At 44.2% G+C, this 23,531-nt stretch overlaps 1 protein-coding gene and 1 long non-coding RNA gene across 2 annotated transcripts; one reads left to right on the forward strand and one right to left on the reverse strand.

The window, feature by feature from the left end:
• Positions 1-2,666: 2,666 nt before the first annotated feature.
• LOC142503381 (uncharacterized) lies at positions 2,667-12,955 on the reverse strand. Its single transcript, XR_012803994.1, has 3 exons — positions 12,758-12,955; positions 4,019-4,115; positions 2,667-2,723 (listed from the first exon to the last, which is right to left on the reverse strand). It is a non-coding gene; the product is annotated as an uncharacterized LOC142503381 (long non-coding RNA).
• Positions 12,956-16,532: 3,577 nt separating this feature from the next.
• On the forward strand, positions 16,533-23,229 carry LOC142503816 (glutamine synthetase-like). Its single transcript, XM_075616546.1, has 6 exons — positions 16,533-16,718; positions 19,055-19,216; positions 20,148-20,294; positions 21,511-21,638; positions 21,869-22,068; positions 22,460-23,229. Exons 1-6 carry the CDS (start codon positions 16,553-16,555, stop codon positions 22,776-22,778), a joined length of 1,122 nt encoding a protein of 373 aa, XP_075472661.1. The 5' UTR covers positions 16,533-16,552; the 3' UTR covers positions 22,779-23,229.
• The last annotated feature ends 302 nt before the right edge of the window (positions 23,230-23,531 follow it).

Raw genomic sequence — 23,531 nt, forward strand, 5'->3', positions numbered from 1 at the left:
CAGATCTGACGGTGACACACGATAAGTCCCATTTAAGCCAACAGGGCTTTTCATGCGGTAGTGCAGAATTGGCGCTATCACACTTTATTGAGTAAGCCCAAAAGTGAGAGAGAAGACCAGAGAGAAAGAGACAGCCAGAGGGAAAGAGACAAAGTGAGAGAGATCATCAGCTAAAGAAGTGACAAAACAAGACAGTCGGAGAGAGAGAGAGAGAGAGAGAGAGAGAGAGAGAGAGAGAGAGAGAGAGAGAGAGAGAGAGAGAGAGAGACTACCACAGAGAAAAAGAGATAGAGATTTGGCTAAGCACGTTGATATTGAACAATAAACTAGGTAAGGATAAATCCTTGACATTAAAAACATTCCATCTCTTGGGTTATGTATCAAGGCAATTTTGCCGCTCAACTAGGGCATAATCATCCTGCACCTATGTATCAAAACAATTTGCTCCCCTTTTGCCCCAGCCTGCACCTTGGGAAGTGTCATTAGGTAGATTTGGAGATGAGTTGCATGGTACACAGATTATAATGAGATGTATCACAGTCTGCGTCTCTGTGTGTCATTCTGTTGCCCTTTTATTTGCCCCAACAAATACTCCATACCTAAAGTAATGTAAGCCTAACATTCTGCATCAGACGTAAGAAACTGCTCTTACACATGCCGCAGCTCTGCTCCAAAAAACAGAGCAGTGCGTCTTAACACACTTTCCTCAACGTTTATACAGTGCCAGACCTCACAGCAGGGACAGAGAAACAGTGATTAAGGAAATGCTGCTGAACACAATTGGACCAATACTAGTTAACAACAAAACTCCCATTTTTCTATTAATCTAGTGCTGTTTTTTTGCCACAGTTTTGCACAGATTTTGCCAGCGTCATCATTAACCATATCTCTACTGCATATACATGAGGCCTGTAGCTGTAATTTAATTCACTCACTAGCATTGTTTTGTTTATTGTGACATTATGAGATCTGGATGGGGGGGGGGGAGGTGAGTTTGCAGTTTTAGTGCAAGAGGAAGGACACCCCACATAATGCAGAGCAGCTTTGTGAATTCACTGGGTGCGCCCATGTGGGTTTATGTAACAGGCCTTGGCAGAGCACACAGAACACAGTGTGCTGACTCTCCTCCCAACACTACAAAGATTTCTCTCAGATATAATAGGAGCTTGTTTACAGGACAAGGTGGAATATATGAAAGTGAGAATAGAGGAGGGAGTCTTGGGAAAGGCTTCCATCTGGTGTCCAAATGCCCACACTGCAGTTTGTTTGTGCGTTTTAGCCCAGGGCTGGGAATGTCTTGTGCTGTTTATCAATGCACAGAACTGCTCACAGACACACTCTTGACTGATAACACACAGGGGTCTATGCTATAAGCATCAATAAGACACTTATCGAACACTTATAGGCCAAAATGCCTACTGCTATTCAGTAAGCCTCGATAAGTGGGCGACAGAGGCATGAATCGCCAAAAATTTCGGCCGTCATAAAAAACATCGCCAGGTGAGCGGCGATAAGCCACTTATCGGCAGGTTCTGAAACTCATGCAATTCTAGTATCCGCGATTAGGTTATCGAGGCCTATCACGGCTCTAGAATGGCGAGTTTCTCCCAAAAATCTCACGCCAGGAAAAGATGGCGTGAGGCTGGTGAGAAGCTGCTGAGAGGCAGCGAGACAGGACTTAGAGAAAAAAAATGCATTTTCCCTGCATCGGATTGATGCCGGGGGTCTCTGGAGCTGATATCCATTAATATCAGCAACAGAGACCCCCGGCATGAATCCCATGCAATAAAAATGCATTTACAGGCAACTTCATTACCTTAGTGGCTAACCGGTAAGGAAGGAAGTGGTTAACATTTGTTTTGTTATTTGAGTTGCACTATGATCTTTTCCTTTTGTCTTTTTTGTTTTTGTTTTACATGTTTGTTTGTCCTTCTATGAGACTTCATTGAAGATTCCCCTCAGGATTGCTTGCCATTCGTATTGGACTTTACATTTGGTCAGATTTATATTATTTTCACTTTGGAGGCGCTGGTTCTTTGTATTTATTGTTTGTATTGGTCTGTGTTAACCATATTTTGCCTAGGCAGCCCCTACTTTAAGTTTAAAGTTTATTATATTAACTTCTGTCACTTATATTGTCACTGTTTTATATCTATTGCATTAGCGCTGATTTCACTGCTCTTTCCTTTTATCGGTTAACCCCTCCCGCTACCCACCAAGGGCCAAATACCCCCTTCACCCACCCTCGCTACCCACAATAAACACTAATTCCCACCTCTACCCTTACATGATCGATACCAGAAGTCGCGGGTGTCATGGGGTCCTCAGGTGGTCCCCACGGGTGTCTGTGGGGCCATGGGCCTCCAAGTTGTCCCTGTGGGTGTCTTTGGGCCCTCAGGTGTTCCCAGCGGGTGTCCGGGGTTCTCAAGTGGTCCCCACGGGTATCTGTGAGCCCTAGGGTGGTCCCCACTGGCCTGCGGTACCAATCCTGTGGCAAATTTTGTTTTCAATACATTTAAATAAATACACCCCCCCCCCTCCAACGCACACTGTACAGTAATGGGCAAAATAACTATTATCCAGATATGGATAATAGCTCATTTGCCCATTATAAAATCAAACATTAGCCAGCCAGAATAAATAAGTAAATAAAACTTTCTACTTACCCTTGCCGTTATGAAGGGTGTCCTCATCAGCATACTCCAGGTCCATGTCCTCCATTGCTAGAAAGAATACAAGAAAAAATACAATCTAATGGCCCCTAACCCCTTAATCACCTTAGTGGTTAATTACCGCTATAGTAATTAAGGAGTTAACCCCCTGTCTCCCGCTACCGACCCGGGTGGCCTAACAACCCACCCCGGGATCACTATACCCACCCTCTACGCATTGATTGGCATAGTACAATATGGGCATGATAAGCCCCTACAGCAGTCAATGGTCACCCTAATAAAAAAGCATGAAGGCCAAAAATACACAATAATAAAAGATACACAAGCATTAGCCAACCAATTAAATAAAAGCACTAGCCCAACTGACAGAGCCTCGTGATTTGTTATTAAAGTTTGCCCCTCCCCCCCAAAAAAAGGGGGGGAAAGGACAAGCAACAAGAGCCCCATTTTGGTCCCCACGGGGACCTGAGGACCACCCAAAGAAAAAATCCCCCTACCTCATTGGGCAGGCACATGTTAGCGCGCTGCCTGAACTTGTTTTTACATGTCCCGTGTCAAACTTACAGAAGATACCAGCACCCCGTAATGGGGCCTGTACCTTAGGAAGCAGCGGGTCTCCGGACCTGAAATGAAGGGGGTCAGGTCCAGAGACCCCCTGCTTCAATAATATGTTATTAAAATTTAAAAAAAACAACAGAGCTTCATTACCTTAGCGACTAACTGCTAAGGTAATGAATGGATTAACCGCCACTACCCGGTTTGTTGGTGGTAGAGGGGGTGAATAGTTAGGCCTCCCAGAATTGATTAAACCCTCCCTTACGATGGGGATAATCCCCACTTTGAGGCCTAACCACCCTCTCTGGGGCAACTACCCCCTTCACCCTCACCATCTACCACCAACAATCGTCCACCCTCACCACTCAGGAATGGGCAAAAGTGCTATTAGCCAAAGATGGCTAATAGCGCTTTTGCCAATTCAAATAATCAATACAGGCCTAACCACCCTCTCTGGGGCAACCACCTCCATCCCCCACCACCACACATACAAATGGGCAAAGCACTAGTAGCCAAATTCGGCCAATAGCGCTTTTGCCCATTTGTGATGAAAAAAATATAAAAACGCAATAAAATATAATTACATTAGAATACTTTACAATACACAGTAGGCAATAAACCAATTGATTGTCACTGTGGTAACCTATACCCACAATGGGGGCATACATAACCACAATGGCAATCAATGGGCAACCTGAAAAAAACATTTGAGTCCAAGAAGACGGTGGATTAACATCTCCTCGAGCTGTTAAAGAACAGAATGAAGATAAAAAAAAAAAAGAAATACTCACCAGGGACTCCTCTTCAAGCAACTGAGCATTGTGGACTTCTGCGCATTATGCTGTTCTTCAAGATGAGGATCATTGTTTCGTGGGTCAAGAGTTGGTGCTGCAGTTGGAGGAGGAGGATGGCAAGGGTAAGATACAAATCGATTGTATTTTATTTAACTGTATATTTTTTTTAGGATGCCCATTGATTGGCAATTTGTTTATCTATGCCCCTTTGAAAGTATAGATAACTAGGATGGTTAGGTCTCCAGGGTGGGTAGCTGGGGGGGGGGGGGTGTGGAAGGGTTAACCCTTTAATTACCACATTGGCTAATAACCGCTAAGGTAATTAATGGGTTACTTGCCATTAATTAGTTTTTCTTACTGTTGCTGCCCACTGAAGATGCGGAGGGCGAGGAAGACTAGGAGGACAAAGATGATGATGGCCTTCATCTTGGCAGGGGTAAGTCCAACTTTTATTTACAGTGTGTGTTATGGGGGGCAGGATTGGAGATAGAGGGGAGAGGGTTGTTGGGTGGCCATTGCTTGCCAATGTGGGTATCCGTGATGCGTTGAGGGCATAGATTACCACCGTTACAATCAATGGATTAAATGGCTAGAGTATTTGTTATAGTAATGTATTTTATTGTATTGCACTGTATTGATTTTAACAGGCAAAAGCACTATTAGCCATCTTTGGCTAATAACAAATTTCCCAATTCCTGTGTGGTGTTGCTGGTAGAGGGGGTGGGTGACGGGGGTAGTTGCCCTGGGGTGGGTGTTTAGGCCTTGTAGGAGTTTTTAACCCCTTCATTACCTTAGCGGTTTTAACCACTAAGGTAAGGGAGTGGTTAATCCCTCCCGGGAGGCCTAACCCCACCACCACTAGAGCAACTACATTATGAAGGTGATATTTGGCCCAGGGCAGGTTTCTAGGCCTCCTGGGTGGGTAGTGTGATGGTTAACCCCATCATTACCTTACAGGTAGTAACCACTAAGGTAATGAAGGGGTTAAACTTCTCCCAGGCTTCACCCACCCCCTTTACCATCAACATACCGAGCACTACTATTGTCTACTATTGTATTGTATACTATTGTATTGTATACTATACTTAGCCGCTAAGGTAATGAATCTGGGCTGTAAATTTATTTTTATTACATAGGATTTAAGTAGGTGTCTCCGGAGCTAAAATGAATTTGGGTCAGCTTCGGAGACCCCCTGCTTCAATCCTATGTAGTAACAATACATTTTACTCCTTCATATGCACAACCCTTCAGGTTACGAGATCTGAATCTGCGAGTTAAAGCTGCAATGTGCATATCAGAGCTACCTGAATAGCAGTTTAAAAAAGAAAATGCGAGTTTGGGCATTTTTTGAGCTGCCGCTCGGGTGGTCTAAGCTAGTGTGCTATTGATCAGGAAGACGCAGCATGATAACATGAGTAAGGCCTGTTATATACAGGATGCGGCCGCGCATTCCTATGCGAACGCGCGTGCACGTGCCGCATGCTTTTCCTGTACTGTATATAGTGCCGGGAGCTGCAGGTAAGGTATATCTGTGTGTATGTATGCGTGAGTATATGTGCGTGCATGGGTTGTGTGAGTGAATGTAAGTCCTAGATAGATTTTTTAAAGAAAAAAAAAAAAAATCACACACACTTTTTTTTTAGAGTGAAACTTCTTTGCTGGCGCCTACCGGGTTTTCATGTGAAAAAATCCTTACCTTGTAACGAAAAGCCGTAACGCGGGTGACGTCACGCTCGCCCATGCGCACAAAAACACCATTTCAGGCCACATAAAGGATAAAAACACTGCCGGAGGGAGCAATACGATCTCCCAGGGGGTGAAGTTCTCAGGTATTTACAGATACGGGGGTTTATCCAGGGTGGTGGCCTACCCATCCCCCTGACATATTTCGAAACATTGTGCCGCAAAGACCCATCCCAAAGAGGGTCGATATCGACTATTTCATCCACAATCTTTCTCCCTCCTCTGGGAAAAGAACTCCCTTTTATAGTACAGTGGGAGAAGGATTTAGGCCAAACTCTGGAACCAGAAACATGGGGGGAAATATTTGAAGCTGCAGCCACAAGCGCCATTTGTACGCAGATTAAAGAAAACGCCTATAAAGTTCTATATAGAACTTTAATCACACGCACACACTGACTGACGCGCACACACACACACAGACTGACGCACACATACACATACACACACAGACACACACACACACACACAGACTGACGCACACACACACAGACTGACGCACACACACACTGACTGACGCACACACACACAAACACACTGACTGACGCACACACACACACACACACACTGACTGACGCACACACACACACACACACTGACTGACGCACACACTCACACACTGACTGGCGCACACACACACTGACTGACGCACACATACACATTCTGACTGACGCACACACACACACACACACTCTGACTGACGCGCACACACACACACTCTGACTGACGCGCACACACACACACACTGACTGACACACACACACTCTGACTGACGCACACACACTGACTGACGCACACACACACACACACACTGACTGATGCACTCATACACACACACTGACTGACGCACACACACACACACACACACACACTGACTGACGCACACACACACACACACACACACACACACTGACTGACGCACACACACACACACACACACACACACTGACTGACGCACACACACACACACACACACACACACACACACACACACACACACACACACACACTGACTGACGCGCACACACACACACACACTGACTGACGCACACACACACACACACTGACTGACGCACACACACACACACACTGACTGACGCACCCACACACCCACACTGACTGACGCGCACACACACACACTGACTGACGCGCACACACACACACACTGACTGACGCGCACACACACACACACACACACTGACTGACGCACACACACACACACACTGACTGATGCGCACACACACTGACTGACGCACACACACACACCACTGACTGACGCACACACACACACTGACTGACGCACACACACACACACTGACTGACGCACACACACACAGACTGACGCCCACACACACTGACTGACGCGCACACACACTGACTGACGCACACACACACAGACTGACGCACACACACACACACACACACACACACTGACTGATGCACACACACATACACTGACTGACGCACACACACATACACTGACTGACACGCACACACACTGACTGACGCACACACACTGACTGATGCACACACACTGACTGACGCTCACACACTGACTGACGCACACACACAGACTGACGCACACACACAGACTGACGCACACACACTGACTGACGCACACACACACTGACTGACGAACACACACACTGACTGACGCACACACACACGCACACACACACACTGACTGACGCACACACACACACACTGACTGACGCGCACACACACTGACTGACGCGCGCACACACACACACACACACACACATACACACACTGACTGACTGACTGACTGACTGACACACACACACACACTGACTGACGCACACACACACACACACACACTGACTGACGCACACACACACACACGCGTGCACACACACTGACTGACGCACACACACTGACTGACGCGTGCGCACACACACACACACTGCATGAAGCTGTAAAGGAGGGGGGAACGGAGCTGGAAAGGGGTCGGGGGACCGGACCGGTAAATGGGGGGGAGGGACCGGACCTGTAAAGGGGGGGGGCTGGATTGATGGGAACGGGGGACAAACAGAGAGGGGGGAGACAGAGGAAGAAAGAGAGAGGGGGGATGAGAGAGAGAGAGGGGAGAGGGAGGGGGAGACAGGGACAGAGAGAGAGGGGGAGGAGAGAGAGGAGAGCAGGAACATTACATCCCGGGCAACGCCGGGTCTCTCAGCTAGTATACACCTATATATCACTCCAAGGATCACAGAAAAATGGCAAGATGTAATTAAAGGCATATGCACACATTAAAATATGTGTACCCACATTTGCATACACGTGTGCTTGCACACCTATGCATATATTAGGATAGTGTCATTTACTGACTCACCAAAGGCATGGTATATTAGCTAGCATGAAAGTATGGGTACTGCCACTGCCATAAACCACAGATATCCAACAATCCACTTCATCAAGAATCCATAACATGGGTGGATAAATGATGAAAAGGGGAGGGATAAATGGGATAATGCCATGGTGGGTTCAAATAAACAGAGTATAAATAAAACCCTCATTCATACCATTAGGTGTAAGTGTCCCTAGGGTGTGAATCCACCTGCACTCCCTCTGTAATAATTTGCGACCCCAATCCCCATGTCTAGGGCCCCACGGGACATGTTCAATGCCTATGAAGACAAGGACATTGGTGTTACCCCCATGTTCATTATTCACATGCCTGGCAACGAGTGTGTCGCGATGGTTGCGAATTGAACCAAAATGTTCGAGAACCCTGATTTTAAGGGGTCTGTGGGTTTTACCGATGTATTGTTTCTTACATATACATACAATCTGATAAATAGCACCCGTTGTCAGGCAATTAATGAATGTTTTGATCTGAAAGGGGATTGTTCCATGTATATCTGTGAATTCCTTGGTAACCATCATTGATGAACATGCCTTGCATCTGCCACAGGTGTAAAATCCTATAGGTTTAGGACCCAACCACGTGTGCTTGCTTCTTTCCATAAAATGACTCTGGACAAGACAATCTTTCAAATTGCGTGAACGTCTGCTCACCATATTAGGTGAGGACTTAAGGACCTGTGATAAGTCACTATCTTGTGTTAGAATATATCAATGTTTTTGAAGGCTTTAGCGTATGGGTCCCCATTGTTCATTAAAAGTACTAATGAATCTAATGGTCTTCTCCACGGGGATACCAATCTCTTGTTTTTGTAAAAGAAGATTGGTTCTATGTGTGTGGAGTGCATGTTGATATGCTCTTTTGACCGTTCCTCTACTGTGTCCCCGTGCCAGAAAGCGATTTGTCATGTCGGCAGATTGTGACTTAAATTCATTGATGCTTGAACAATTGCGTCGTAAGCGCAAAAACTGGCCTGTAGCTATATTGGTGATCAAATGTGATGGGTGATGGTTGGTGGCCATAAGTAGACTGTTCGTCGATGTTGGCTTACGAAAAATCGTACTCTCCAATCTTCCATCATCCCTTTTTGTAATAGTTAAATCCAGAAAGTCTATGGGGGCTATGCACTAAGCTCCGAGCTTTCGCGCCGGCCTGAAAAAAATTAGCACGTCCGATAAAAAATGAAGCCGGCGGCGCGATTCACTAAGGACCTCAGCCCATTTTTTATCGGACGTGCCCAAAACTGGCTTTTCGTGCGTGCAATGTTTTTTCCCCCTGCTAGCGTTCTTAACCTTTAGCTAGCTGATAGAAAAAAAAGCCGCTTGTAACATTTGCATGGAGATTTGCCATCTCCATGCAAGGCTGTTACAGGCGATCCTGCACTAAATAAATACATTTTAATTATAGTGTACATGAGCAGGGGGTCCCCGGAGCTGAACAGCGTTGGTTTCAGGTCCGAGGACCCCCTACTTCAGGAGATACAGGCCCTGTTATGGGGTGCCGGTATCCCCTGCAGAATTTCAATGTCCCGGTCACGTGACGCGGACGCTTGAAAGTGCAGGGGATACCGGCACCCCATAATGGGGCCTGTATCTCCTGAAGTAGGGGGTCCTCGGACCTGAAACCAACGCGGGTCAGCTCCAGAGACCCCCTGCACATCTATACTATAATTAAAATGTATATTAAAAAAAGAATTAACAAACATCAATACACGACCCCCCTCCCCCCATCCGCCCTAACACATACAGTACAATAATGTGCAAAATAACTATTATCCAGATATGGATAATAGATTATTTGCCCATTATTAAACACTGCATTAGCATACCTAAATAAAGTCAATAAAAACAGTAGCCAGCTAATCCAATCAATACAAGCAGTAACAACATCAACAATTATTTAATTAAACCATTAACCAATTAAACCAATTAATTCCTAAACCAACTCAAAATGAATAGTAACACTAACCAATCAAACCAATTAATTACAACAACATTAATGAATGTAAACATTAAAAGACAAATAAATAATTCTAACAATCTCTGAAAGAACCATAAAACACATTAGCTAACATAATACAACATTAACTACAAACGAACACCAATCGCAAACATTTTATTACATTAAGCATGAAAAAAACAAACAATGACATCCACATAAGAAACTGACATTAAAAAAACCAACAGCAATACCAAGCCAGAAATGCCCTCCAAATATTGTAATAATAATGTATTCATCTGTACCCTAAAGTGGTACAGATTAATATATTATCAGTCAATGTGCCGCCCCCAAAAAATCAAAAATCACATCCAATGAAAAAACCTGTAAAAAAAAGACATTTACAAACATTCAATATATTACTTACCATTAGAAGCGGTGGCCCTTCGACTCCCGGGGAAACAGGAAGCTCACGTACCTTGAAGGCCTCCAACAGCATCCGATGCCATCCGCTATGAAGATCCGGATCAGGTACCCAAATCTTCTTTTTTCTTTCTTTAATCACCTTCTTCTATCTTCATCTGTTACCATTTCTTGTTTTTCTTTATCTTCTTTCTTCATCTGTCAATCCAAAATACCCCATGTTAAATCCCAGCCGATGCTGTCTCATCGGCTTCATAAGCTCAAATGAGGCGTCACGGCCTTAAATAGGGCTTGTGACGTCACATTTAGCCTCAAAATGGTTAACAGCCACCTGATTGGCTGTTCAAACCATGTTCCGACTTTAATTATTTTTTTTTGACATGACGTCACTTAAAGGGAATGATGCCAGCCAATCAGAATGGCTGTGCTTCATTTGCCTTTAAGATGACGTCACGAAGCCAGCACATTGACTGAAATCTGTACCACTTTAGGGTACAGATTAATATATTATTATTACAATATTTGGGGGGCATTTCTGGCTTGGTATTGCTGTTGTTTTTTTTAATCTCAGTTTCTTATGTGGATGTCATTGTTTGTTTTTTTAATGCTTAATGTAATAAAATGTTTGCGATTGGTGTTCGTTTGTAGTTAATGTTGTATTATGTTAGCTAATGCGTTTTATGGTTCTTTCAGAGATTGTTTGAATGTATTTATTTGTCTTTTAATGTTAACATTCATTAATGTTGTTGTAATTAATTGGTTTGATTGGTTAGTGTTACTATTCATTTTGAGTTGGTTTAGGAATTAATTGGTTTAATTGGTTAATGGTTTAATTAAATAATTGTTGATGTTGTTACTGCTTGTATTGATTGGATTAGCTGGCTACTGTTTTTATTGACTTTATTTAGGTATGCTAATGCAGTGTTTAATAACGGGCAAACAATCTATTATCCATATCTGGATAATAGTTATTTTGCACATTATTGTACTGTATGTGTTAGGGGGGTGTATTTAGTTAGAAAAATTGTTTAGTATTTTTGTTGGCACAACATTGGTACCGCAGGCCCGCGGGTACCCCAGGACTCCCGCGGGGACCCCGGGACGGCCGCGAGGTCAGCTGGGGACACCCTCGCGACCCCCAGCCTCCCTCGGAGACCCCTGCGGGGTCAGCCGGGGACACCTGCCGGCCTGTTGTATTGGTTTTGCGCCTGCAAAAAGGTAAACAAATAATTTTTTCTAAGTCCAGCTTTTTTTATCACCTGCCTTTAGCTGGTGAGCTTTATTCAGCGCAACTTTCACGTACGATCAGTTTGCGTTGCTTAGTGAATCCCGCAGAAGGGCAGGATTCAGCGCAAACAGCTGATCTTACGAGCAAAGTTGGACTTTGAAAAAATTTCAAGAAAAAGCCAATTTTAGAGCGCAAAGTGCCTGTTTGCGCGGCTTAGTGCATAGCGCTCGGCGGAACTTCACGTTCTAAAAGCACTTTGCGCTCTTAAAATGACTTATCACTGCTTAGTGCATAGCCGCCATTGTTTTTGATATCAACCTGATACGTAAGTGTCAAGTTGATATCATTAGTGTCAAGCCTATCAATGAAATCTTTCAGCTGTTTTTCTGTCCCGTTCCATAGCGAGTGAGAGGAGCGAGGGAGGGAGTAAGAATGGGACGCAGGGGCAAGAAATACATGTGAGGCGGGGGGCAGGGATTGAGTGAGAGTGGGGTAATTGAAGGAGGGGGGAGAGGTGAGATGGAGGGGAGAGAAATACATGTGAAGAGGGAGGGAAATAGAAGGGGCTTGCAAGGTGTGAAATGGGGGGGGGGGTGGGAGGTGTCTCGCAAGACCACCAACACGGGGAGGGGACTGGTCATAACTCTAGTCCTGGGCCCCAGGAAATCTGTCTGTGACCCTGCCCACTAGTGGGCACTTTATCTAAGAATAAGCTTTTAAGATTTGGAGCAGTCGCGAGCAGAGAATAGTGTAATTTGTTAGGCAGAGGTCAATCATTTCAGGCCCTTCCCCTGATAGAAAAACAACACAAAATTGGGAGTGCAAACAGATATCAGGAGAGTGTGGAGTGATTCAATAAGTGAAAAATAGGGAGGAATGGCTTACATAGTATAAGTTTGAACCTCTGGATCCACAACACTGCATGGACTTGCAAAAAGGAAGAGGGAGAAAAAGGGAAAAAAACACAATAGTGTGACACCATCAAATAACATAGATTGTATTGACAAAAATGGCAACTCACAAACGAAGAATGAATATTGGCATCAAGGTAGTATCACCCAGGAGAGGTATGGTATTAAATCCCTCCTGGCCCTTGGTATGAAGTTCGCTGAAAGTCCGCAATGTTTCCTGGCTTCTAGCCAGAGTTCGCAGCGGTATCTCGCCAGTTAGCCCGGTGTCTTTCTGTGCGTAGAAAAACCTCTGCCGCTTGGCTCCACTCCTTCGCATCGGCTGCTTGGAAACGTGACCTCAGTACGCAGCGTCACTCGGAACCCAGATGGTGCTTGTGCAGTGGAGGAGGACGGACAGAAAGTGCGCAAAGCTGAAGGACACCAGGGGACCAAAGATTACTGGCATCAATCCAACACGTTTCACTCAGTGATTGAGCTTCCTCTGGGATTATGGGATGTCATGTGTAAAGCTTCTTTGTATACCCATTGCTTTATGATGTCACAAGTCCATCTCCAATATTGAAAGTTGCTATAACAGCTTTACACAATCATTATTAACATATAAAACATAATGCTAACCATTAATGGACACAATAAAAAACTTTTTAGATCATTATAAAATGTTTTGAAAAATTCACACACCAGAAATAATTGAAGTTCAGTAAATTATATATACACAATGTAATTGGCTAAAATGACACAAGATGGTAGTAGAGAGCAATTAAAATTTATTGAGAGACTCCAATCCATATACTGTATCCGTGCATATAATGCCAATAGATATGATTATATATGCTGCAGTGGAAGTGCTGTTTGCCCGGTGATAATGGTGTAAGGCAGGGTTGCAGACCTGTCTAAGACATGCAAATGAGCATACAGTAATATTTCCATTTGCTATATGCTTTACTGTGGAGGGTTTTTGTCACTTTTTTTACCCACAATAACTTAACTAAGTGAAACCTATCCCTGCTTAATTTTGCAAAGCCAGTATAACCAACCCCACATTGAGGAGACCCATTAAGGTCGAAATGGCTGACTGTGGGTGGGTTTACTGGCTATGCATCTTAACCCACACTCTCTAGTAAAGAAAATGCGTAGCAGGGGTTTAATGCATCAGACAAGCACAAGGGGTAAGTGTTTATTATATTATTATATGATATATTATATTTATATGTATATATGTATGTATACAGTATGTGTGTATGTATGTGTGTAAATATATATACACAGTCCCCTATGAGTCAGAGTACAGGAAATATATGTTCAAGGCATTCAGAAAAACCTTTTAATCCACCAGTAGCCCCACGACAATCCCCACCACGATGCCCCAGCACTTCCCCCAGCAGCTCAACCACGATCCCCACCACAATGCCTTAGCACTTCCCCCAGCAGCCCCACCATGATCACCCAGCAGCCCCACCATGATCCCCAGGCATATTGGGTAGAGGGAGGAGGCAGGAGTGAGGCGCCGGCAGTCCCAGCACTTTCCCCCAGCACCACCAGAGGTGCCTTCAATTTATCACTGGTTTCTCCATGTGACAGTGTCTGCATTATGTGTTTATGTTGGTATTTAAGGTGTCGCTCCTGAAAAGATACATAGTAATCAATGCATTATCATTTCTTACACTACGCATTATGCGTTCTATGGCTGAGTGCTTTCAGCATTTATATACTGACTTTTTTGTTTGTGCAAATTATTATGCTTTGATGCACTGTTTCACTTTCTATGTATGCTGTTGCATTAACCATACGTATTTGGTGCATTACAGTGTGTCAGATACCTCAGGTCCCTTTTAGTCAAGAGCCACCTGTGGCAATGTTTGCTGAGAGTGTGACACAGCATTTATTCTAATTTATTACCAGTTTCTCTATGTGACAGTGTCTGCATTATGTATTTATGTTGGTATTTAAGGTGTCGCTTCCTGACAGGATGCATAGAGTCATCATTGCATTATTATTTCTTACACTATGCATTAGGCGTTATATGGCTGAGTGCTTTCAGCATTTATATACTGACCTAGATTCCAGTCAGCCACGTCATCCACACGTGTGTATATATGTTTTATTCCCTCACATTTTTTTTGCACATTTACGGTGAGCACATCAGGTGTTTCACATGTTTCGCTTCACTTGCAGTGACAATGTGTATTTTGCACGTCCCTAAAATAGTTAATCTATCCAGTTATCAGCTCCAGATCAGTTTAGCCCATGCGCACTCTCTCCGGTTATCCAAGATATGGCTGGGTCCGGTAGACTTATGCAGTCTCTGAGCTGTAACATTATGCAATTCCTGAGCCTTTTGCGCATGCCTAAACACATATCAGGTAAACAAATATAGAGTTAATATATTCAAAATGGCTGCTCTTTACCTGCTGATACTGTGGATGCATGTCACATAGGCAGGTGAGGCTTATTAACTGTGATTGGTTTTGTTGAATTGCACTGGGGTTTGCGGTATATATATGTATTGTGCACTGCAGTCAATTGCACCACCTTGAGAAAGGTCCCACTGGGGGACCGAAACGTCGGTTTTTGTGTCTTCTATCAAATATAGAAAATGTATGATTTACTTACCTGTGTGCTGTCCCTTGATGTCGTGTTGCAACCGGTATCGTATGGTCTATATATATATATATATATATATATATATATATATATATATATATATATATATATATATATATACTAGCTGATATACCTGGCGTTGCCCGTGATGTAATGTTCTGCCTCCCCCATCCTCCCTCTCAACTCCCTTCCCCCCTCTTCACAGCTGTTCAGGCTTCCCCCCCTTCTCTCCTGACTCCCTCCCCCCCCTCTCTCTCCTGACTCCCTCTCTCCCCCCCTCTCTCCTGACTCCCTCTCCCCCCCTCTCTCCTGACTCCCTCTCTCCCCCCCTCTCTCCTGACTCCCTCTCCCCCCCTCTCCTGACTCCCTCTCTCCCCCCCTCTCTCCTGACTCCCTCTCTCCCCCCCCCTCTCTCCTGACTCCCTCCCCCCCTCTCTCCTGACTCCCTCCCCCCCTCTCTCCTGACTAACTCCCCCCCCCCTCTCTCCTGACTGAATACCACCCCCCGCCTGTCCGCTGTGCGCCGCCTTCTTACCGGGGGCAGCTGCAGGAGGAAGGGGGTCCTTCCGGAGGCTGCCTGCCCACTGCCTGTCCCCCCGCCGGGGAGGGAGGGAAGTGAGCATTCGCGGCTGGGGCAGGAGGGCCGCGCCGCGCTTCCCCTCCGTCCGCGAGCTGGTGGGGGGGAGGGAGAGGGAGAGAGAGTTGGGTGGTCATAGAGCCGGGTGACGTCATAGAGCCACCAATCTGATTGGCCAGAGGCTGAGGACCAATCAGATTCACCGCAGCTAGTACCAACCTTTCGATTTTATATATTAAGATAGATATATATCTTGGCTTGAGGATTTGCTTGTGTAATACGAGCTTGAGACAAAAGGTGGCGCTGAGTGCTCATTTGCATGTCATTTCCCACAATCCCTTGCTGCAGTGGAAGCGCTGTATGCTGGGCGATAATGGGGAAAGACAGGGTTGCAGACCTGTCTAAGACATGCAAATGAACATACAGTAATATTTACAGTTGATATATATATATTATATATATATATAGACACACACACACACACACACACACACACACACATACTTGGTGAATTGTATTTTATATTTTCCTCTAACATTTTTGTCTATTTATAACATATTTGTTTTGATGTCACACCTCCCTTGCTGGGCATGTCTGCTGTACATTAAGAATGTGTAAGTAGGGACCTTATGCTTATAGTTTAAAGTGCATGTTTTAGTGTTTGGCAATGTAATCTTTCCTTTTCTGTGTTCTTTACTCCGTAGTGTCCTCTCTCTGTACAAACATGGCGACCTCAGCCAGCGCACAGCTGAGTAAGGCGGTAAAGCAGATGTACCTGGATCTGCCACAGGGAGAGAAGGTCCAGGCCATGTATATCTGGATTGACGGGACAGGGCAGTGTCTGCGCTGCAAGACTCGCACTCTGGACAACGAGCCCAAGACCATCGAAGGTGTGACTTCACCCCTCTTTCTCCCCTTTATTTTCCCTGTTAGAAACATAACCTCCTATACCCCCAAATATACAGCTATACCATATCTGACTAGCAAGTTTAGGAAGACTATATCTCCCAACTGTTGGCTTATGTGCCCCAGTAACCTAAAGCTATGTTGGACTTTGAACTATAATACCCCCCAAAAGAGACCACCATAGCGACTGAATAAAATAATTAAACTGTGCAAGCATTAACCTGCAAGGGATGGGTTCAGGTTTGAATGCAGAATAGGGTTAGTTTGAAGAAGGTCAGCAAGATTATTTTAACAACCTCCAGAAAAATACAGCTGCAGGCAACAATGAAGAATTGAATTAGGTCTATGTACAATTGACCTTCCCTGAAGATTAGACTTTTGCAACATGTTTATGTTGACTAACCCAAGTCTGCTAAAACACATCAAATACCCATCCCCTACACTAAGCCACAGAAAGGAGATAACTGGAAAATGCTGAAAAGTATAGCTAGGGTGGGGGGAAATGGAGTACAGGCATACCCCGGTTTAAGGACACTCGTTTTAAGTACACTCGCGAGTAAGTACATATCGCCCAGTAGGTAAATGGCAGCTCGCGCATGCGCCTGTCAGCACGTCCTCAACAGCAATACCAGCTCCCTACCTGTACCAAAGCTGTGCGCAAGCGGGGAGACTATAGAGCCTGTTACAAATGCTTTATTTACATCAGTTATGCACGTATATGACATTTGCAGTACAGTACATGCATCGATAAGTGGTGGTAGTGCTTCACTTTAAGTAAATTTTGCTTAACATACATTCTCCGGTTCCATTGTGTACGTTAATGCGGGGTATGCCTGTGTTACATAGTTACATACATTCTCCGGTCCCATTGAGTACGTTAATGCGGGGTATGCCTGTGTTACATAGTTACATACATTCTCCGGTCCCATTGAGTACATTAATGCGGGGTATGCCTGTGTTACATAGTTACATACATTCTCCGGTCCCATTGTGTACGTTAATGCGGGGTATGCCTGTGTTACATAGTTACATACATTCTCCGGTCCCATTGAGTACGTTAATGCGGGGTATGCCTGTGTTACATAGTTACATACATTCTCCGGTCCCATTGAGTACGTTAATGCGGGGTATGCCTGTGTTACATAGTTACATACATTCTCCGGTCCCATTGAGTACGTTAATGCGGGGTATGCCTGTGTTACATAGTTACATACATTCTCCGGTCCCATTGTGTACGTTAATGCGGGGTATGCCTGTGTTACATAGTTACATACATTCTCCGGTCCCATTGAGTACGTTAATGCGGGGTATGCCTGTGTTACATAGTTACATACATTCTCCGGTCCCATTGAGTACGTTAATGCGGGGTATGCCTGTGTTACATAGTTACATACATTCTCCGGTCCCATTGTGTACGTTAATGCGGGGTATGCCTGTATGCATGATGTAAGAATGAAGTAGAAGTACTGATTCCTTCAGGTATACAATGCAGTGTTTAAGGAGAAATCAGTTGCCTTGCCCAGGTGTTTGCTCTCTTCACGCTGAGGCAACACGGTACTATTATCCTAATTGTTTGCTGTGCTAATAAACAAAATTTACTTTGAGAAACGTCTCCGTCTTAAACGCACCTTACTTTAAGCTATTTAGAAGAATGATCAGAACTCACTTTCCCAAAATAAAATTTTTCCTTAGAATATCAAATACACACACATACCCCCTCAATAAAAAAATGGGCGTGCCGAGAACGTGCATTTTACGTGAAACTTCTTGTCTTTTGTCACTGTTTGGTCACAGAAGTTGTATTTGTGATGGTGATGTTTTTAATAAAAAACAATCAAAAACCCAATTTCAGTGACAAAACGCAAAGAAGTTTGACTTAGAATGCGCGTGCTCGCCCCCCCCCCCCCCCCTGTTTTAGCTATTTGCATATGTATATTTATACTAACTGTGAATTCTGTGAATCTGTGTGTATGCGCGTGTATCTTTGTGTGTGTGTCTCTGACTGTGTGTCTCTCTGTGTGTGTGTCTCTTTTACTGTGTGTGTGTCACTCTCTCTGTGTCACTGTGTGTGTGTCTCTCTCGGTGTGTGTGTCTCCAACTCCAAAAGTGTGCCAGGGTTGCTGCTACTCCTGCGCATGCGCACAGTCTCTTTTGCTCACAGTGACGTCACTTCCGTCACCATGAAGGTCATTTGTGCCAGCGACATTTTTGTAGGTGTCAGAAAAGACGTTTCACTTCAAAAAGTCATTTAATTTAAATGAAGACCACCCCTTTCTAATAGATATTCCCTCCCATACAATGTGGCTCTAACCCTGTGCAGATCTACCCGAGTGGAACTTTGGTGGCGCCGGCACATACCAATCACAGGGGTCAAACAGTGACATGTTCCTGATACCCATCGCCATGTTTAGAGACCCCTTCCGGAAGGACCCCAACAAACTGGTGCTCTGTGAAGTGCTAAAATACAATCGAAAGACAGCAGGTCAGGCCTTGTACCACCATTTCATTCTTAAATAAGATTTGTTCTTTAGTCGCGAGCATTGGGTTGTAAGAAGAAAGTACAAGAAAAACATATTTCTCCATGATACAAGTGTAAGCCTGTGTTTGTCATTCGATGGACTAGGTTTTCCACCCTCTGCTGCAGCAAACTACAGATGTAGGAGGTGCAGTAGCGCATCAGCAACTCCTCCTTTTTCTGTGCAGCTGATTGCACCCAATGCTCTGCTTTTATATAGGCATTTGCTCTCATTTCCTGCAGGCACAACCACCACCCTCCCCTCCGTCCTAGTCCTACACTCTACTCTCCTTAGTATCGGCTTTTATATACTATGCTGTGTTCGAGAGAGGTCAAAGTTATCCAAGTGTAAGCTGTAGCTAGCTTCTACATTGTCTCGCCTGTGGACACACGCAACAATTAAGATAGTCAGGAGAATCAGGCAGTATGATTTGCCCTTATGCTGCCCTTAACTTTTATGAAGCCTGCCATAGACCAGGGCGGGCATGCTGTATTTTTACCCAGCCCTATTAGTACCTGAAGTCCAATGCTCTAACCATGTAGTTATTCCTAAATAAATAAAAAATTACTTTATAATTTTGAATAATTAATATTTGTAATCATTACAAAATTTGTGTTGATATATTCGTGTGACAATCTGTGTTTGTTGAGGAAAAGCATGTAATATAATTAAAGAAATCATGCAGGTCAGTGCAAGAAATTGCTCTGTGCTGTTTTCCAGGTATATGTATTAAATGTTCATGGAATTATTTTTGTGGCTGTGTTGACTGCTGTCTTGTGTGTATGTGAACTGGTGATTTAACACATAAAGTCCTTCTTTAATGATATTTAACTTAACAGAGAAACACAAGGCATCTGGATACATTTAAAACCTCTCCCCTGACTCTTCCCTCCCTAGAAACGAACCTGCGGCACACATGTAATCAGATAATGAGCATGGTATCCAATGAGCAACCGTGGTTTGGGATGGAGCAAGAATACACACTGCTGGGGATGGATGGACAGCCCTTCGGTTGGCCGTCCAATGGCTTCCCAGAACCCCAAGGTATGTCCAGGACAAACAAGTGACTAAACAGTTAGATTGATTGTAATCTAATGTTACTTCCTTTGGTTTGTATATCTAGTATTAACATCCCCTTCTACCCTCTCTTTTCATTTATTTAACCCTGCCGTGCAATGCATTGCAGGTCCCCTTGGCAGCAAGTGTAGAGTGGAGAATGAACTTTGAAAACCGGTGCTCCAAAATAACATGCAAAGGCACTGTAACGATGAAATATAATTGTATAAGTCCTGCCACAGATCAACTCCATATACAGTAACAATAACCGTATTAAAAGGGCTTGCTGCGTGCAATATGGGTTTAGCCTCAGGAGGGGGGCTAAAAAGTGGTAGGGAGCAAGGGTACAATGAGAGACACTCCCAGTAATGAATACTACTCCGGCCACTACCCTCACAAATCCTGGCGTCCTATGCACACCCCATAAGCCCCTGAAGGTGTAGTACTCACAAACTTGACACGTCGATGCCGCCGATCCAACGCTGTAATCCCGAGGCTTAATCCATGTGGAGTGTCGGCGTGCTCCAGCCCGGGAGATCCAAATGAAAAAAACAGCAGGTATGGCGGTTCACAGCCGTCCGAATGGGTAAGGATAGAGCGCAATCAATGAATTTTAAAAAGTAGCTTTTAATGTGCACTAAACATTTACAAAAATGCCACAAGGAAACTCTGACGCATTTCGTCCTGTAACTAGGACTTTGTCAAAGAGTAACTGGTATATGCACCAAGTGATTCCTATATGGTGGCGCCTGTCATCGGATTGGTTACACACAATTGGTGCGTCACCACGGACCCATCTGTTGTATAATCAGGCTTAAAAATGAGAGAAAAAAAGCACTAGCTATCTCTCTCATATAGATAATCAAGGCACCACCTAACACAAAGCACTAATGGCTACAGAGAAACACAAAACAGTAATGTGAGAATATCATATATAATAAGAAAAGGGGAAAGAAAAAAGGAATATTGTTAAAACACTGGAGATGGTTAATTAAATAAATTACCATATCCCTCAATGAGAAAAAAAAACAGTACCTCTGTGGCAAAGCTGAAAAGAACACTATTATGTTCCAAAAATTCATAAAAATACAAAGTCTATCATATAATAATAATAATAAGTACTTGCTCCCCTCCTATTTATCTATACTGTTTTCACTCCTTCTTTCTGTCTCTCTCAATGCCTAACACCTCTGTTTCCCTTCAGGTCCATATTACTGTGGAGTAGGTGCAGATAAGGCATACGGCCGGGATATTGTGGAGGCTCATTATCGGGCATGCCTCTATGCCGGCTTAAAGATTGCAGGAACCAATGCCGAAGTTATGCCAGCACAGGTAACAATACTGAACTGCTGGGGGAGTAGCCAAGGTATTTGGGCACTTAGCAGCACCTTGACACAAGGTTGCTATTTCCCAAGTGGACTTTGACCCTGACAGGGGGAACACAAGCTATAACAAGTCACTGCTTAGGAAAGCTTACTATGACTGACATTGTCATGGGAAACCTTACGCTGTGACCAAGTACTATATTGCAAGGACTGTTATAAACGGTGTTTCCTTAATAGTGGGAGTTCCAGGTGGGACCATGCGAAGGTATTAATATGGGGGACCACCTCTGGATCGCTCGCTTTATTCTGCATCGCGTCTGTGAGGACTTCGGGATTGTTGTCTCATTCGACCCCAAACCCGTCACTGGAAACTGGAATGGAGCCGGGTGCCACACAAACTTCAGTACCAAGCCCATGCGTGAGGAGGGAGGCCTCAAGTGAGTGGAACAAGAACACAAGGGGAGAAGGGACACCAGGGAGAGAGAGAGACATGGAAACAAAGCCAGAGAGACAAAAGAGAGAAAGTACTGTAGAATGCAAGAAAACTGGATATAATGTGACATTAGAGAAATTAGTGAAATAAGGAGAGGGACAGAAAGCGTAAATGACAAGAGGAAGAGAAAGGTAGGTAGATTGGAGAAGAGGTGGAAAATATGAATGAATGTAGAAGTGAAAAAAATGGAGGGGAGAGAGAATTAAAAAAAAAATTGACAAGAAATAGAGAAAATGATGGAAGCGCAAACAGTGGGGGTAAAGTGAAGGGAGGATAGAAATTGCTTAAAGGGATGAAAAAAAACTGTTGTGTTAATCAGAGATTCATTTTTCCAGGCACATAGAGGAAGCCATTGAGCTTTTAGGCAAGCGTCACGAGTACCACATCCGAATCTACGACCCCAAAGGGGGTTCAGACAACAAACGCCGTCTCACCGGCTTCCACGCAACCTGCAATATCAACGAGTTTTCCGCCGGCGTGGCGAACCGCAATACAAGCATCCGCATTCCCCGCACTGTGGGGCAGGAGCAGAAAGGTTACTTTGAGGACCGCCGTCCTTCAGCCAACTGCGACCCTTATGCCGTGACAGAGGTACTGATCCGGACCTGCCTGCTGAAGGAAACTGGGGATGAGCCCCTCCAGTACAAGAACTAAAGGGGGAAACTCAGACGAGCTTTTCAGACAGTTCTGTTTCTATTCTCTTCCACCAGGTCCAAGTTATGTTTATTCTCATGTCTTGGCAAGAAGAGGCTCCAGACGGTATTTTTTCGATAGCGGAGTTGAACAGAGCAGCTGCTCAGTGTCTGTCATTTGTCGGGGGGTTTAATTTGGTTCCGTGCAGTAAAATCCTTTCATACATTTTTAATGCAAATATAATTAAGAGATGCATGGTCAAAGGAGCCACGCTGATGTTTGCTTAGAACCTAAAATCCTGTTATACCATGCAATTAGGCACTCAGTTTCAAAATAATTTGTGGGGTGCCTTAATGCCTCCAAAAATCAGGATGAGCTCTATGAAGAACCTGTACACATTGAGATAGAAACAGGACTGGCTATTATCCTTCCCAACCAGAGGGTCCAAAAACACATTGCTAAGTGGTGTGTAGCTGTGTACATATACACAAGCTAAGCCTTTTGTATATGAATATATATATACAGTATATATATATATACTGTGTGTATGTGTGTGTGTGTATATATGTATATATATATGTGTATATATGTATATATATATATATATATATGTAACACAACAAAAGAAAAAATTGGCGCCAACCTAAAACACTATATATATACCCTCTAGTCTAAAACATATATGTAAAACTATACTATGCACAGTGGAACAGATAAAAAATATATAGCTAATGCTATACAACTCCTGATGAAGTCTCGTTCGAGACGAAACGC

This window comes from Ascaphus truei, chromosome 10 (assembly GCF_040206685.1).
Source record: "Ascaphus truei isolate aAscTru1 chromosome 10, aAscTru1.hap1, whole genome shotgun sequence".
NCBI lineage: Eukaryota > Metazoa > Chordata > Amphibia > Anura > Ascaphidae > Ascaphus > Ascaphus truei.

Coding starts and splice junctions, on each gene's coding strand:
- LOC142503816 (XM_075616546.1), top strand. CDS start 16,553: ATGGCGACCTCAGCCAGCGCACAGCTGAGTAAGGCGGTAAAGCAGATG. Junction 16,719..19,054: donor CGAGCCCAAGACCATCGAAG/GTGTGACTTCAC, acceptor AACCCTGTGCAG/ATCTACCCGAGTGGAACTTT. Junction 22,069..22,459: donor CGTGAGGAGGGAGGCCTCAA/GTGAGTGGAACA, acceptor TCATTTTTCCAG/GCACATAGAGGAAGCCATTG.